At 44.5% G+C, this 18,577-nt stretch overlaps 1 protein-coding gene across 1 annotated transcript in view; it reads left to right on the top strand.

The window, feature by feature from the left end:
* Positions 1-3,407: 3,407 nt before the first annotated feature.
* Positions 3,408-18,577, top strand: part of LOC308102799 (polypeptide N-acetylgalactosaminyltransferase 14-like) — a gene marked incomplete at its 3' end in the record, with an annotated part of 39,909 nt that continues 24,739 nt past the window's right edge. Inside the window, exon 1 of the mRNA XM_080452654.1 lies at positions 3,408-3,780. Within this exon, the coding sequence (XP_080308780.1) occupies positions 3,622-3,780 (159 nt within the window). The 5' untranslated portion in view covers positions 3,408-3,621. The remainder of the gene's footprint in view (positions 3,781-18,577) is intronic.

Below are 18,577 nucleotides of genomic sequence, written 5' to 3'. Positions count from 1 at the left end.
AGGATCTGAGACTGTCTCCAGGTTAAACAAAGGAAATGTACAGCTATGCAGTGTCCCTAATTACCTATGCAAACACTATTTATTCTTTAACTGTAGTATCCAGTATTATTTCTATATGTTTTAAATTGCACACTGTTCAGATACCACACTTGCTCTCTATTCTGTGGTGAGAGTTAGAATGAATGCAGGAGCAGAATACATTTCAGTTCATAAATCACCATTTACAAGCAGGCAGCAGTAAGAGTGCAAGGATATGGGGTAGAGCCATATATATATATAATATGATTCCACAATAGAATAGGATATATAGACAAAATATGCTGTGTGATGCCTCACAACAACACCATTTACTTTGTAAACAGAATGTACAACAGCAGTGCAGAACCCGTTCATCTAGTATTCAGACCTGGAATACCAATACTTTACTATACTTTTAAATCTGGGAACCCCTTTTGGTGTAGCTGTTGCTATGTACAGTATATAGCAGTATATATAAAATAAAATCAAAGTTTTTCAGAAAACTTCAGGTCAGTAACGTCAGGATTTAGAAGGCGTTTTTAGAATCGGCCTCAGGTCTAAATGGGTTAACAATCATCTAGTCAAACAATTACAGACAAATCGAGATGCTATAAACCAAATGTACAGTGTACACTTTTGCATAGAATGCATTAAAAATATATATCCACAGTTGCATGTTCTCTGCAAGATATGCATGCACATGCATAAAACAGTGAACAGTGCAGTCTGTAAAAGCATACGCCCATAGATGTAACAAAATAGGTGCAATATTCACACTCAGAGTAAATAAATAGTGATGCTTAAAGGGATATAGTTCAACCAAAACATTACTTTTTTTCTATTGATTAGTCACCCCATGGAGATTTTTTAGTTTTTGTCAGATCCCTAGGCCAATAATTTGATGACCAGCGGACCGGTAGGCCAGTCAGCGGTTCCGGCAGGAGACAAAAAGGAGACTCTTCGTGTCTCCTACCGGAACCGCTGCCGGTCATCTAATTATATACACAAAGCAGGTATAGATGGGTGGGTCCTCCAGTCTGTCCATACCTGCCCACAGATTAACACCACTTTAACAGGGTGTGCGCAGGATTAATTTGGACAGCCTGCAGCGAGTTTAGGCATTGCCTCATATCGCATGTTTAAAACTACTGTATGCACACGTTTGCTGCCATCATGCTGGCAATATTACGCAGTAAATCAACAAGAAGGATGTTAACATGCACATAAATTCACATGATCACATTTCATGCAGGTGTTACATGCATGAAAATGGCCATGCCAGCACTATTTGGCCTCACTGAGATTAAAGGAAGGGGTATGTATTCTGCAATATAGATGCAATATAGATTTCCCTGCCAGGAATCCCCCCCCACGTATGAAAACTGTTATGCCAGCTTTATTCTGCAATTTATGCCAGGAGATTCCCCTCGCCTTTCTCAGACCAGGTGAGTGTTGCATGTATGAAATTGTCTACAGACTCTACACCAACTCCAAACGCCAGCTTTATTTGACCACACATTTCATCGTTGAGAGATATGGTACCATTCTACTGCACCAACTTCACAATCAGCTACACAACTCAACAAACATGCATTTCTCTGAACTTTGACCTTTCACAAAACAAATTCTTCAGTACTGTACAGCAGTGTTAATTTTGGTGACTAAGACTAAACCTAAAAGACTAAGATTTTGATATTTAGTCGACTAAGACTAGACTAAGACTAGACTAAGACTAAACAATTTCAGATGACTAAAATAGGACTAAAACTAAATGGTGTGTTATTCAAAAGACTAAGATTAAGACTGAATCAGAACTTGCTGTCAAAATGAACACTAGGTCAGTTCACTTTTTCTTTTCACACCACTTGAGAAGGTCATATTCTATCACTGGTAAACATAATGGTAGCATTTTACTGTGCCAAATTGGAGAAACCTCACTTCACCTACTGTATGCAGGCCTACTGCATTGCTTATTTCTCAATAATGTTTTCAGATGCATATTTTAATATATGTAAACCCCAGCATCCTTATTGTGGGGAAGACTTTCGCAGGAAAATAGCAGATCGACAAGCTGCGACGCGTTGTAAGCTTGTCGCTTGGCTATTTTCAGCAAAAGCTTTCCCCACAATAAATTAAAACGGAAAAGACACTAGTATAGAGCACCATATGGGTTTAAGTGGTTAATGTCCTGTTGAGTAATGCACCTTATGGCCATCATTTGGAGTGTTGGATAAAGAACTTAGAGCAGCAGAGTGCCTCCCTAATGAGAGGCAGGTGCGGGTGGAGGAACATGATCTATGGGGAATCACACAGGTGATATAGGCCTACAGTATATTCATAAGGGGTTGCCTATACTGTATCATGACGTAATACATTTGCGTTTGACAGGAAGTAGGCTAATTATAATTCGACTTTTAGGGACTTTGGACATAAAAATACACAAAAAGTGATGAAAAGTTATTGGCATACTATACAGTAAGTAGCCTACAGTATGTATGTCCTCATTATGACCAGGGGGTATATGCTCTAAAAGCATGAAAAAAATATTTTCCATTTCATAGGTCTTTAAATTAATACTCAGTACACAATATCAACTGTTCTGGAATTCTATTCTATTCTAATCATTGTATTCTATTCTGGCTTCCTTTAAAACAGCCCTGTAAATTCACTTTTCAGTAGGCCAAAGGGGGAAGTAGTTTTAACTTCTCACTTAGACAGGCGACCCCCCCCCCTTTCCCCCTACTGTGTACATAGTGTTTTATATTTGTGATGATATTGAATGTTTGGTGCTATTTTTTATGTTGATGAATTAAATACCTATCAGAATAGTAGGGACCCCAATGGAAATAAGACCACAAGGACTTTTTTTTGTGTGTTATGCTTTTAGACAAAGTGTTTGACTGTACTCGTGCTGTTTTTACATTTCTGTCTAATAAAATAATCAATCAATCAATCAAAAAATCATTCCAAACTGTCGGTCTCCTGACAGTTTAGTCAGTGCCCTGGGACTTCTGAGTGCGTCGCCAGGAGGTGGCGCTGCATCCATTCCCGTTTGTACCATTCACTACATACGTACAACAAACAGGTAGAGTCTGTCTGCCCCGCTCTTTAACCAACCCACCCTGTACCACTGATATAGATCTCGGTCAGTGTAGTTACAGTAGTAGGCTGCTGCTGCTGCTGCTCTGCTCTTTCCAAACAAACACACACACACACACACACACACACACACACACACACACACACACACACACACACACACACACACACACACGCACACACACAAGTGGGGAGAAGGAGAGAAGAGAACAAGAGCTCTCTCTCTCTCTCTCTCTCTCTCTCTCTCTCTCTCTCTCTCTCTCTCTCTCTCTCTCTCTCTCTCTCTCTCTCTCTCATTAAGCAGAGGGATAAAGCTTGTAGTTGCCGTCAGCTGCTGGTGGACGGACCCGCCGACACACTTTCTTTTTCCTCACAACACACAATGTGTTTCTCATAAGGTTCTTCGTTTCTTTCTACGCGGCTATATACGCGGTGGTGACATTCACACACAGGGGCAATGCTGCGCCGGCGGCGGCTGTTTCTTCTCCTCGTTGTGACAGCAGAATGAAGCGGCTGTGTCGGAAGCTGGCCGTGGGCGCCGTGGTGCTGGTGTGGCTGGGAGCGCTGGTTTACCTGCTGGTGCTGAGCCGGAGGAAGCTGCCCGAGCTGCTCCTAGCTGGAGGAGGGAGAGGAGGTGGAGGAGGAGAGACCGCCGCACACCAGGTAGAAGTCTATGGTTTATCACACTCACCTCCTTCTATCTACTGTTCAGAGCTGCTTCATTTGGTGTACTGAACAACTGGGGAATTGTACAGTTTGTGGATCTGCTATTTTCAAAAGATTTTAATACATTTTAGACATTTATTTAAAAATATATATGATAACATAATGACCACTTTTACTTTTGGTAACTTTAAGTACATTTTTATGCCAAAAAAAACACTTTTGCAAGTACATTTAGATTACCAGCCTGTAACTTGACTCTTAACACACACACACACACACACACGCACACGCGCACGCACACACACACACACACACACACACACGCACACGCACACGCACACACACACACACACACACACACACACACACACACACACACACACACACACACACACACACACACACAGTGACGCACACACACACACACACACACACACACACACACACACACACACACACACACACACACACACACACACACACACACACACACACACACACACACACTCATATCATCACTTGCATCCTCACTGGTCCGATATAATAGGAGTTCCTACAGTGTGTGGAGTTTGGCTTTGCATCATGACAAAAGTAATCGAAAACTCACTCGTGTTCAACTTTATTAATTGTGTTGTATCTGTTTTACATGATAGATTAAGTGTTAAACAGTGCATTTTGGCAGGTTTAATGCAAGGCAGGGCAAGTTTATTTGTAGCACAGCACATTTCAACAGCAAAGGGAATTCAATGTGTTTTATATAAACCATTAAGTATTGAGAGTGAGACATTAAGACAGACAGAGCATTAGGAGTGCATGTAACTTAATATAAAAGGATATTTGTAATCCTATAGTAGTATAGCCCAACTCAACTGTTTGCTATTTGGTATAAAGTTAAGTAAAAACGGATTAATTTTCATGCCCTGTTGGACTTGTCATGTGTGGACTTGCTGGGTTGGCTGTGTGCTTCTTAAGTGAACAGTTGAGCTCAATCAGCCGTGGCTTGTTAGAGAAGCGGTTCCCAAACTTTTTAGCTCAAGAAAGACCCAAAAGAGAAATTAGACAAACTAGTGGAAATATCAGATCTACAAGCTCACAATGCGTTGCAGAGCTGGTGGATATGCAGAGCTTGTGGATATGGTCCAGGGACCCCCAGGGGTCCTTGGGGGGTACCAGGGGGTCCCCAGCAAAATTTGGTAAGATAGTGTAATATAGCGTCACAATTATTTTAACCATATTTTACTTTGGCTATTAAAAAGTAGCAGATATAGAAACTTGTGCCGCACTATTAGCTTGTATATCTGCAATTTTTTTTAAATCAACAAAATATTTTGACATGGGGGTCCACGGCCAAATACATATAATTTTGGGGGTCCTTGACATGAAAAAGTTTGAGAACCACTGGGCTACACTACAGGACAGGTGTGAAGACTGAAGAGTTATCATGTAATGTGATAGTATAAGTGTTTGTGTATGTTTAAAATCTGTGTTGTTGACCTACTGTGCATACTGTATTGACAGCATGATGATGGCAGCAAACCTCAGCTGCGATTTTAAACGTGCAACAATAACATATAAATGCCAAATGCCTAAAGTCGCTGCAGGCTGTCCAAATTAATCCTGCACACACCCTGTTAAAGTTGTGTTAACCTGTGGGCAGGTATGGACAGACCATGTTGGCCTACTGGAGGATCCAAGTGCTTTCTGTTATGTGTATTATTTCATGTAAACATTTTACCTCTTTCTAATATGATTGATTAATACAAATCACAAAGGTGAGTAAGATTATATCACACACTATTATTTCAAAATGTGTCTGTTCATTTCATAGACTACTGACCATAATGATGTGACACATTTGCTATAATAGAAAATTAGATGGCACCAACACTACAGTAGGCTATTGGTGCAGCCCTACTTATAGCATTATCACATGCACAAGTCAGAGATGGTTGCACACATGTTCTGCATTCATGCAGCCACATATTTTCCACTTACACTTACACTTACATGCACCTATTTTTGTTGCATCTATGGACTCGTCTTTTTACAGACTGCACAAGAACATTGCAACTGTGGCTATATGTGTATGCATACTATGCAAAATTGTACACTACCTGTACATTTTGTTCATGGCATCTAAATCCATCTGTAATTGTTTGCATACAAGATTAAAGGGATAGTTCACCCCCAGAATGACTTCTTTTTCTATCGATTAGTCACCCCATGGAGACTTGAATTCATGGATATTTTTAAGTTTTTGTCGCATTCCTAAGCCAAAAATGTGATGACCGGCAGCGGTTCCGGTATAGGAGACACAAATAGTCTCCTTTGTGTCTCCTACCGGAACCGCTGCCTACCGGTCAGCTGCCACTGGTCATCAAATTATTGGCTAATCGATAGAAAAAAAGTCATTTTGGGGGTGAACGTCGTACATTCAGTGTAGTTTACACAAAGTAAATGATACTGTAGTGAGGTGTCACACAGCATATGTTGTCTGATTCTCCTATTTCTGTGGTGGGAATCATAGTTATGATAACATGTGACCACTATGGCCCTGTACTTCTGCTCCTTGCACTGTGCTGCCTGCTTGTAAATGGTGATTTATGAACCGAAATGTATTCCGCGCCTGCATTCCTTCTTCTAACTCACCACAGATATAGAGAGCAAGTACATTCTCCAATTCTATCTACTCTATGCATGTTTCAATGTGCGGGGGCGGGCTGCAGTGGCTCAGGAGGTAGAGCAGCCGTCACCCTGTTTGATCCCCGGTTCCTCCTGACCTTATGAGTATTGAAGTGTCCTTGAGCAAGACACTGAATTGAATGAGCAGGCTTGTGCCTTCTCTTGCATTGGTTGCCTCTGCTGTCGTTGTGCGAATGTAACACACACACTGTAAAGCACTTTGCATAAAGGTGCTAAAGAAATGCAGGCCTATTACCATTTTATTAGCCTCATAGCATTTTGCCTAACTCACTTTTTGGTCAAATTGACAATTTTGCCTATAGCTCTACTCTCTAACACTGCTGCATCATTGTGCCTGATTGCCTATGTCCTAAGCCAATCAGAATGGTTGTTACATTCCAAAATGACTTAGGTAGAAAGTGATTTTAAGTCAACTTTTTGACTTAGGCAGAGATTATTTTGAATGCAACACGGTAAACACACATTCAGATAGGCTGAGGACATAGGCAACAAGGCAGTGTTAGGAGAGTAGAGTTAGGCAGACATAAATAAAGGCAGATAAACATGACTTAGGAACATTTTGTTTTTAACTTTCTGCCTAAGTCATCTAGGTGACTTAGGCAGAAAGTGTTTTTTTTGTTTTGTCTCTCCTGAAAACCTTAAATTTTTTTGCAATTATGCTATGAGACGAACGATTTGAAGGTTATGCTACAAAATGGTTTGTTTTTAGGAACATGTGGCCTTTTCAACTAGGCCCATATGAACTGTTAGTTGTCCAACAGTCCAAGAACAGTGTTTCCAGCATACAGGATGTGTTAGTGGGTTACTAAACTGTTGTTAAACTGTCTATTGACATGCTAATACTGAATTTCCATTCCATCAAGGATTAGTCTGCGTTCCTGTTTACCTAGAACCACTACTTCATGTACAATGGAAAACATTCCCACGCACAAACACGTACGCACACGTCTCACACACACACATATGCACGCACACACATGTGCACAGGGTGTGCACGCACGCACGCACGCACGCATGCATCGAAATAGAATGTGAAAAATAACCTCATCTGCATGTGCAAACAAGGTCCCTCCCTCACGTGCACAGAGACACTGTGCATGCACGTGTGCACACGTGCATGTGTGTGAGTGTTATTATGAACACTGTGGATATTCCAGGCAGTGCAGCGCTTTTTAAGTGGGTTGTGTGTGTGTGTGTGTGTGTGTGTGTGTGTGTGTGTGTGTGTGTGTGTGTGTGTGTGTGTGTGTGTGTGTGTGTGTGTGTGTGTGTGTGTGTGTGTGTGTGTGTGTGTGTGTGTGTGTGTGTGTGTGTGTGTGTGTGTGTGTGTGTGTGTGTTCCCATCTATCTCTTCATAAGTCTAGAGAGGAAACATTCTGGTCCACTTAATACAGATGCTCTGTCTGTCTGTCTGTCTGTCTGTCTGTCTGTCTGTCTGTCTGTCTGTCTGTCTGTCTGTCTCTCTCTCTCTGTCCATCTGTCTCTCTGTCCGTCTGACTGAAAGTGTGTGTATATATTATTCATAAATCATGTTTGTCTGCAGAACAACTTTCTCAATAGAACTCATATCCCCTCTTGCTCTCTCATTTGCTCCTTCTCTGCTCGCTCTCTAGTGCTTAATTAATTACTGTCTTTGTTTCTGTCCCTCTCATTCACTCTTTCTCTCCTATCATCTCTCTTTACCATCTTGTTCTCTCTCGTTCTCTCTCTCTCCATCTCTCTCCCTCTCGTTCTCTCTCTCTCTCTCTCTCTCTCGTCTCTCGAGGAAACAAGATCGATGCTCCAATCACTGTTCCCGCCCTGTGTATCACAACGCCCAATCACTCTACAGTGCCACCACACACACACACACACACACACACACACACACACACACACACACACACACACACACACACGCTCTCCCATCCACAGCACAGGAATAATTCATTTTTCCGTCATGTGAAATGCAGTTATTGTGCCTCTTTCCTTCTCCTCCCTCTATCAGGAGGTTTTCACATGAACAAGAGGAGAGGGAAATGACTTCTCAGCTCCCACCGAGGGAACAATACAATTGTTAACGCACAAAAACTGGAACAGTGCACACAATGGTGAAAACCTAAAGCTAATGCATCAACAATAATGACGTTGTCTGCACAATTCCTCTGTTTTCACTCACGTCTTTCCCACCTCCTCAACTGGCCACAGAACATTTATATACATTATGATCGCTTGTCAGACGGTTGGTAAACAAAGGGGATCACTGTTCGTTGTGCAGAGAAAAAATAAAAAAACAGAACTATCGCTTCCTTTACTAGAGCACGTTGAAGCCACTGTGTCTCGTCAAATCCAGGGCAAAACAAATGAACTCAAGATACAAGCATTATTTTGCAGGAAACCAATAAACAGGAAGTGGACGACATTATTTCCGTATCCATGTGAGTTACAGTGAAAGTGGTCACTCCGGATTATAGAGAAAAGCGCAATCTTAAAAAAAGACAATTAAAGAATGAAAACTCGTCCAAACTCGTCGACAGCAGGCTGCGCCTTAGCAGAATTCGACGAGTTAACGCGTCTATGGCAGTAAAAGAGTTAAGAAAGACAAGTCCACACACACACACACACACACACACACACACACACACACACACACACACACACACACACACACACACACACCCCACTGCCAATAACAACTTCTACTGGTCACAGTGTCTGACAAATCATACATCATCACAGGGCGGCCATAGCTGAGTGGGTCGCGAGGCCGTCTGGGAATGAGAAGGTCCCCCAGTTGACCCCCCCCCCCCACACACACACACACTCTGTCAATGTGTCCATGAGCAAGATACTTAACCCCTGACGGCTCCCCAGGTGCTGTATTAATAGTACCCCTGTGCTCCTAATAGTTAAGACAAATGTCACGTATGTGCTAATCTCTCAAGAACAGATTCCGAGCTGCTCTACTGCATCTGTCGGGAGGGCCATTCAGAAAGTGTCAACATTGGCCTACAAGTGGGCAGGCCTTAGATCAGGAAACAAGCCTGCGCTTTACCCAATCAAATGTAGTGGGCGGGATTTACACCTGTGCGTTCACTTTCTAATGTGTTCCGACTGGAAACTCGCGGATCTATGAAATACTTCAAACAAATGTGCTGAAGAGGTTTTACATGTTCAATATTGTGTAATTGAGCAACTTTCGTAAGTACGCTAGCAAAAAGCTCGTCTATAACATCCATGTTCCGTGGGAGAAATGCTATCAGTGGGAATGGAAACATAGGCACCTCACCAGAAGAGTATAGGGCTGAGGGCGGACCAAACGGGACAACATCCTGTTATCAACATTCTATTGGGCGGTCCCCCCAGAGTCAAATTCAAAGGAAAAAACAGCAGAGGGTGGTGTTTTTTCCTTTTTGTTCTGACGATGGGTTCCCAGATTGCGTATCTGCAAATACAGTGACAATATGTATGCACTTCTCACTGTTTTGTGATACTTCACCACATACCCTAGCGTCCATGTTCTGGAGCGAACATTTGGCTATTTTTGGCTAAGTATAGACGCCCGAGAAACTCCAGTCAACAAAGTATATCATGTAAGTGGATAACTGCATAGACAAATCTACATTTTGATTCATTCAATGTATTTATATATTTATTTGAATTTGTAATGCACAAATGACAAAATAACAGTGGTGAAATTAATACAAAATGACAAAGCAAAAAGTAGAAATGGTAGATAAATGACAACAAGCACGGTCCAAGATGGCGGCGCGCAGTAGCGCAGCGGCTTCTCTAGCTCCTGGAACTCATGGCTACCATAGTGTTTCTAGTGTATTAGAGCATGATGAAAACAGCGGGTGTGTGCGGTATAGTTCGGCTGAGCTTTTGGGTATAAACAGATCCCAAAGATACATTCTTCCGCCATTCCTCGGAGCGACGCTGGGCAGGCTGCGACTCCTGAAAACAAAGGGCTGGAGATGTCGGGTGCAGCGGCTCAGAGGCAAGAGGAGGCGGAGCGCTCGGAGGCAGAAGAGGGGGAAGCGAGCCGGTCTGTTTGCAAAGGCTAAGCTGGAAGCTAACATGAAACGTGAAGCTTTTCCATCGCTCTTTCTCGCCAACGTACGTTCACTGGATGACGCGAAGATGGACAGATTACGGCTGCGACTGACCACCTATAAGGAGATGAAGAATTGCTGTGTGCTTCTCTTGACGGAGACGTGGTTAAAAGACAGCATTCCAGACACTGCCGTTCAGCTTGACGGGCTGCTACTATTCCGTGCGGACCGAAATAAACAAGTAACGGGGAAGACAAAAGGAGGCGGGCTCTGTATATATATCAACAAAGGTTGGTGTACAAACTGCTCGCTGGTTAACAGCCACTGCTCCGGTGACATCGAATATCTGACTGTTAAGTGTCGGCCACATTATTTGCCAAGAGAGACAACAGCAGTGTTTATTGTAGCTGTTTACATCCACCCTAAGGCTAATGCAAATGAGGCACTGGGGGAGCTACATGACAACATCCGCTCACTACATCCGGAGGCGCTCTACGTGGTCGGCGGCGACTACAACCACGTTGATCTGAAGGCCATTCTACCAAGGTTTCATCAGCAGGTAAAAGTTGCAACTCGGGGAAGTAACATACTTGACTGTGTGTATACAAATAGGAAGGAGGCATATAAAGCTGTCTCCCGCCCCAAGCTCGGCTTCTCTGACCACATCTCAATTATGCTGGTCCCTGTCTACCGCCCGGTGCTAGTGTCCAGGGAACCGACACAGAAGACCATCACTGTGTGGCCCAGTGGGGCTGGCTCTATGCTCCAAGACTGTTTCGAGCGCACTGAATGGCACATCTTCAGAGAAGCAGCGACGTCACAGTCTGGTGCTGTGGATTTGGAGGAATACACGTCAACTGTCCTAGGCTACATTAGCAAGTGTTTCGATGATGTCACCATCACTAAGGTTATTACAATCCATCCTAACCAGAAACCCTGGCTGAACGCTGAGGTCCGCTCGCTCCTGAAAGTGCGGGACTCTGCTTTTAGGTTGGGCGATGCACTTGCTCTCAGAGAAGCTAGGAGGAACCTGACGGCGGGGATAAAAAGGGCCAAAGCATCCTATGCTCTGAAAATCCAGGGGCACTTCACCACCAACGACCCCCGGAGTATGTGGAAGGGAATTAAGACCATCACTGACCACAGTAAGAGAGATGCTGAGTGCCCTGAGGATCCATCTCTCCCCGACGCTCTCAACACCTTCTATGCCCGCTTTGAGGCCTCTTAACTCCTCCCCCTGCACCAGGCTCACCCTTCCATCAGGTGAGCTACTCCCCAGTGTGACTGTAGAGGACGTGAGAAGGTCTCTGCAGGGAGTCAAGCCACATAAGGCTGCAGGGCCGGATAACATTCCAGGCAGGGCCCTTAGGGACTGTGCTGATCAACTGTCTGAGGTGCTGACGGACATTTTTAACATCTCTCTGTCCATGGCTGCAGTGCCTACATGCCTTAAGACAGCTACCATCATTCCTGTCCCAAAGTCCGGAAAAGTGACAGAGCTGAACGACTATCGTCCAATAGCACTGACTCCGATAGTCATGAAGTGTTTCGAAAGGCTGGTCATGACTATCATAAAGGCCAGCCTCGACGATAATGTGGATCCTTACCAGTTTGCGTATAGGAAGAACCGCTCCACGGATGACGCAATATCATCCGTGGTCCATGTGGCCCTAACTCATCTGGAAACTAGAAATGCATATGTCAGACTCCTCTTCCTGGACTTTAGTTCTGCCTTTAACACCATCATCCCGCAGACTCTGGTGAACAAATTGGCAGTTCTTGGCATACGCCCAGCCCTGTGCAACTGGGTCTTGGACTTTCTTACCAACAGGCCACAAACAGTGAAGATCCACAACAACATCTCCTCTCCCATCACCCTCATTACATTACATTACATTACAGTCATTTAGCAGACGCTTTTATCCAAAGCCACTTACAATAAGTGTATTCAACATAGGTAGGGAACGAAAACTACTAATCACCAGAAGTCTTTAGTGCATTTTCTGCAAAAACAAGCAACCAAGAGTATACCTAGCGCTAAGGTAAAAGTGCAATATATCAGCTACCTATTTCCTTAAACAGATGAGACAAAATAGCTAAATCAAATGAGCATGAGCTAAAACAAATAAGTGTATCGACTAAACAAGATCCAATAAACAATCCAATAATCCAATAAACAATACAGCAATAGAAAACAAGCGTTCGTACAACTAGTTAACAACAAGTAGGTCAGGCAGAGAGGAAGGGTAGTGTTTCCTGAAGAGGTGAGTTTTCAGCCTGCGGCGAAATATGGGCAGTGACTCTGCTGTCCTAACATCAGTGGGAAGTTCATTCCACCACTGTGGGGCCAGAACAGAAAAGAGTCGTGACCGTGTGGATCGGCCAGAAGGACCCTTGAGTGACGAGGCAATCAGTCGCCCTGAGGTGGCAGACCGAAGTGGTCGGGCAGGGGTGTAGGCATCGACCATAGCCCGGAGGTAGGAAGGAGCTGTTCCTTTCACTGCCCTATAGGCTAGCACCAGGGTTTTGAACTGGATGCGAGCCGCTACGGGGAGCCAGTGTAGAGAGCGGAGAAGGATGGTTGTGTGGGAGAACTTGGGGCGGTTGAACACCAGGCGAGCCGCAGCTTTCTGAACAAGCTCCAGAGGTTTGATGGCAGATGCCGGAGCACCAGCAAGGAGGGAGTTGCAGTAGTCCAGGCGGGAGATGACGAGAGCCTGGATGAGCACCTGGGCTGCCTTCTCTGTGAGGAAGGGGCGAATCCTCCTGATGTTGTAGAGCAGGAATCTGCAGGACCTCGTCACTGATGCGATGTTTGCCGAGAACGTCAGTTGATCGTCCAGGGTCACACCCAGATTCTTCGCAGTCCAAGTTGAGGTCACCACAGCATTATCAATGGTGATGGCCATGTCTCGGTGCGGACAGCCCTTCCCCGGGAGGAACATCAGCTCGGTCTTGTCCAGGTTGAGCTTCAGGTGGTTTGTCGACATCCACTCCGAGATGTCAGCCAGACAAGCAGCGTGTCTCCACCTGGGTATCAGAGGGGGGGAATGAGAGGATTAGCTGGGTGTCATCGGCATAGCAGTGGTAGGAAAAGCCATGGGAGTGGATGACAGCACCCAGAGATGTAGTGTAGAGAGAGAAAAGAAGAGGACCCAGAACCGAGCCTTGGGGAACCCCAGTTGTGAGCCTGTGTGGTTCTGACACAGACCCTCTCAGCATCACCTGGTAGGAGCGACCCGTCAGGTAGGATGCAAACAGGGAGAGTGCAGAGCCTGAGACACCCATCCCCTCGAGGGTGGAGAGGAGGATCTGATGGTTCACCGTGTCGAACGCTGCAGACAGGTCCAGGAGTATCAGAACGGAGGAGAGAGAGTTCGCTCTAGCGGCATGGAGCGACTCCGTCACTGCCAGGAGGGCAGTCTCTGTCGAGTGACCCACTTTGAACCCAGACTGGTTGGAGTCCAGGAGGTTGTTCTGGTGGAGATAGGAGGACAGTTGTTTAAAGACAGCACGTTCGAGAGTTTTAGATAGGAAGGATAGAAGGGAAACCGGTCTGTAGTTCTTGATCTCAGAGGGGTCAAGTGTCGGTTTCTTCAGGAGGGGGGTGACTCTGGCAGTCTTGAAAGTAGAGGGAAAGTAGCCAGATGTCAGAGAGGTGTTAATAAGGTGGGTTAAGAAGGGAAGAAGTTCAGGTGCAATAGACTGCAACAGAGTGGATGGGACCGGGTCCAGAGAGCATGAGGTGGGGCGACTAGAGGTAATAAGGAGAAGGACCTCGTTAGGGGAGAGGGGAAAGAAGTGGGATAGAGAGGGGATGGGGGGGGGAGAGGAGTAGATGAAGGTAGAGAGGGGGGGGTGGCAGGCAGACGGGTGTGGGTAGTGCGCAGGGCACCAGCCGGGGGAGGAGGGAAGGAGGATCGGATATCGTTCACCTTTTTGTCAAAGAAGTTGGCGAAATCGTCGGGGAGGAGGGACGAGGAGGGAGGAGGGGGTGGTGGTTGCAGGAGAGAGGAGAAAGTTTCAAAGAGTTTTTTAGGGTTGGAAGCAGAAGCCTGAATTTTAGTGCAGAAAAAAGCAGCTTTAGCAGCTGATAGAGAGGAGGAAAAAGTAGAAATGAGAGATTGGAAGGTGAGAAGGTCCTCCAGGAGGTTGCCATTTCTCCATTTGCGCTCAGCCGCTCTCAGGCTCCGTCTCTCAGTCCGCACTGAGTCCGACAACCAGGGGGCAGGTGGAGTTTGGCGTGCAGGCCTGGTGGTGAGGGGACAGAGATGGTCGAGAGAAGAGGATAGAGTAGAGAAAAGAAGATCTGTGGCGGTATCAGGGGATAGAAGAGCAAAGGATTCAGGGGCAGGGAGAGCAGAGAGAACAGAGGAGGAAAGAACAGTGGAGGAAAGTGAGCGAAGATTGTGACGTGAGGCAATCATGTGGGTAGGGAGGGGCTGTGAGGGGGGAGAGGAGAGAGAGAGAGAGAGTAGGACATGAAGTAGTGATCAGAGAGTTTCTTACCCTTTTCACTGGAAAGAGGAGTGACAGACAGGTTAGCAATAGAGCAGCCTCTGGTGAAAATCAGGTCCAGTTGGTTGCCCGCCTCATGGGTAGGAGGAGATGGGGAAATAACTAGGTCAAAGGCGGCGAGAAACGAAAGTAGTGGGTCTAGCTGCTTCTCAGTCGGGAGGTTGAAGTCACCCAGAAGGATGAATCCAGAGCCATCGACAGGGAAGTGGGAGACTAGATGGTCCAGCTCCTCCAGGAGCTCCACCCTCAATACCGGCTCCCCGCAGGGATGTGTCCTGAGTCCCCTGCTGTATACCCTGCTGACATATGACTGTAAGGCCAGGTACCCAAACAGTAGTTTTAGCCTTTGTTGTGTTTAGGTGTCTTATTTATTTTATTTATTTACTCTGCCATGACCAGGACCTGAGTAACAAATTTCGTTCTGTATGGAATGACAATAAAGCTCCTTGACTTGACTTGACCTTTCATTTAATTCAATCTGGTGGACTAAATATTCCAAATTAAGTGTTTTTTTATGCAAGAGGGATTTTAGGATTATACAATCATTAAATTGGAAGCAGTGACCTGTAGATTGATGCTAGACACTTAATGCTGTACACACAGCAGTTGCTAGACACATTCCTTTACCAGCAACGTTCACTATTTGAGCTGACGCTTATGTTTTAAGCGATAGCAAGGGTGAGAGTCACGGCGCCCAGACAGCAGACATAAAAATATATATGCTGTTGTGATTTGTCGTCTACAAGAGAGGGAAATGCTGGGAAACTAAATAAGAGCCGAGGAGCGAGATAGAAATGGTTTCAACCTCAGCAGCATTTGCTTGTACACGGCAGTTACATGGCTTTGAGCTAAATCAACACTTGCTCACATATATTGTACACAACAAGATGGCAATTTGCAATCAGTTCGCCGGTGCTGCATTCAAAACATTTCTCCCAAAAGCACCAGAAACTGGGTTTGCCTAAGAAAAATATGTTGTATTTTTTTTACACAGCGTTTCTTCCCTCATAAATGATTCAGTCGCTACTTATGAAGACCAAAATATTCAGCACTGATGTTTTTCAAAAGGATAATCGAGCATCTTTGATGCAAAGGAACACTGCCATAATGTACCTGTGTTAGTGAGTGTACACACACACACACACACACACACACACACACACACACACACACACACACACACACACACACACACACACACACACACACGCACACATTATTATGATTTATTGATCCTGCTCTAATAAGGCCTGATGATGTCGACGCTCCAGGCAGAATAATCACCCACCTACTACAATCCTCTGTGTGTGTGTGTGTGTGTGTGTGTGTGTGTGTGTGTGTGTGTGTGTGTGTGTGTGTGTGTGTGTGTGTGTGTGTGCGCGCGCGTGCCTGCCTGCATCCCTGCAATCCCTGCATGCATGCATGCATATGCATGTCCTCATATCATTGTGTGGTGTTGTGTAAAATAGGGGTCAGCCGATTATCGAAACGGCCGATTATTGATATTCATAATTTGTATAATTTCAAATCAAAATTGAATTTTTGACAGACCAAAACATTCTCAGTCGATGTTTATGAGACGTTGTGACGCGTCGTGAGAAATCCATTTGATTACATATCCATATGGAAAAACAGTCACTGATCACACAGCATTTTTCATTGTTGTAGTTGTCCCATACATCATTGTGCTTATGCTTAGATGTACATTTCTCGAGATGAAATTAAAAGCGCATTGAGTTATAGAGCACGCTCACAGCGCATCGCATCCACAATGCATTGTGAGCTTTTAGATTGTGAGGCTATTTTTGGCATACATACTGTACATAGCGTAAATTATTAATAAGCATTGAACTGTTTTGTCTCGTTGCAAATCTTTGGTCTGAACTAAGCTTTTGAGACCTGTTGTTAGTGGGGCAGACTGCAAAGATCCATTTTATTCCATTCACAGATGCTGTTTGATGCTCGGGTGTTTATCACAAACCACGTAGCCTCATTTATGAATTCAAGTTCTCAATTCTCAGCCGTAAAGTCTACGCCACCACATGCAACAATTTCAGTGGTGGAAAGTAGAGTTCTTCACCTGTTCAAAAAAACTGACCCAAACCGAAATGGTCCCAGAAAATCCGGTCAGATTCCGAGCCGTTCCAAGATTAAATAACGGAATCGAGCCTGAGTGGACCTGTGACAATTTGGTCCGATTCCGAGCCGTTCCGACTCTTTTTTTTCTTTTCCAGAACCGGACCCTAATTGGCTCCGTGAAATGTATTGCCGAGATCCGATTATTTCCGAGATTCAGAGACAGACCCGACCCAGACACCCCTTCAAAAAAGCGCACTACAAAAATGTATAAATACATATGCGCAGAGGTATTAATTTAATATGCGTGACAAAAGGTTTTCTTTGTAAATAAATGTGGACTTTATGAAATTAAATAACAGACCTATTGACCAATGACCATTGTATGATCAAAGCTTTGCTTTCACCTCGTCAGAGGAATCCATGATTTGCACACCAGTGTTTTCAAATCAGCCTGGCAGCTGGCTTGCCTTGCAGTATGGTGGTGCGCATGCATTGCGTAGCTCAACTAGTTTTTTTTGCGCTGCAGTAATCTGATCTTAAACCAGCCTAAAACATCACGTAAGATGCAGAGCCATTCATGTCGCTGCTGCACTAACCTGATCCTACAGTGTAGGTCTGTCTAAAACATCACACAAGTTAAACAGCTCTTCATTGCGTTTCTCTCCTGATTAGTGCAGCTGCGCGCACACACACAGTACTACGGGTGTTCTCGGATCCACTCAGGTATCACACATAATGATAGAAAGACCCGAGTTCCGAGGTAATAGCACTGATTGCGACCCGGCCCGAGTGATTATGATAAACCGCGGATCCGACCCACGCAGATCTTGGTCCTGTCGGGTATTTTCGGAATCGGGGGTCCCGTGAAGAGCTCTAGTGGAAAGTAACTAAGTACATGTACTCAAGTACTGTACTTAAATACAATTGTGAGGTACTTTTCTTTATTGGAGTATTTCCATTTTTCAGTACTTTTACTTCTACTCCACAAAAGCTCAGACAACAATTATTTGAAAACTTTAGTTACTATGTAGATTTGGATTATTATTACAAAACATACAATAGCCACTTCAGTCCTATTTAAAATAGCCGATCTACAAGCTCACAACTTGTAGATCTGCTATTTTCAAAAGATGTTTTTATACATTTTAGACATATGATAACTTGCAAGTAAAACATTTGAGTACTTTTTCCACCACATGCAGCAGTTTGGAGGTCGGGTTTCTGCAATGTTTGTTGACATGTTGAGTTTCCTTCCTCGGGGAGATCATTCAGCGCACAGAGGCACTTTCACTTGTGCTGATCGGTCAGCTAGCCGTATCAGCCTTAGGGCTGATAACTGTTATTGCACTCTCTGTGCTTTTATCGCTCCCCTCACCCAGGGCAAATATACGGTTAGGTAGTTAAGTGTTAACCCATTAAGACTGGGAACGCATCTGTGTCATTTTTGAATTATTTGGCTATTC

Source organism: Gymnoscopelus braueri, assembly GCF_963280865.1.
Source record: "Gymnoscopelus braueri genome assembly, chromosome: 16".
NCBI classification, from domain to species: domain Eukaryota; kingdom Metazoa; phylum Chordata; class Actinopteri; order Myctophiformes; family Myctophidae; genus Gymnoscopelus; species Gymnoscopelus braueri.
Note: the sequence above shows the minus strand (reverse complement) of the source record. Positions and strands in the feature narration are given on the sequence as shown.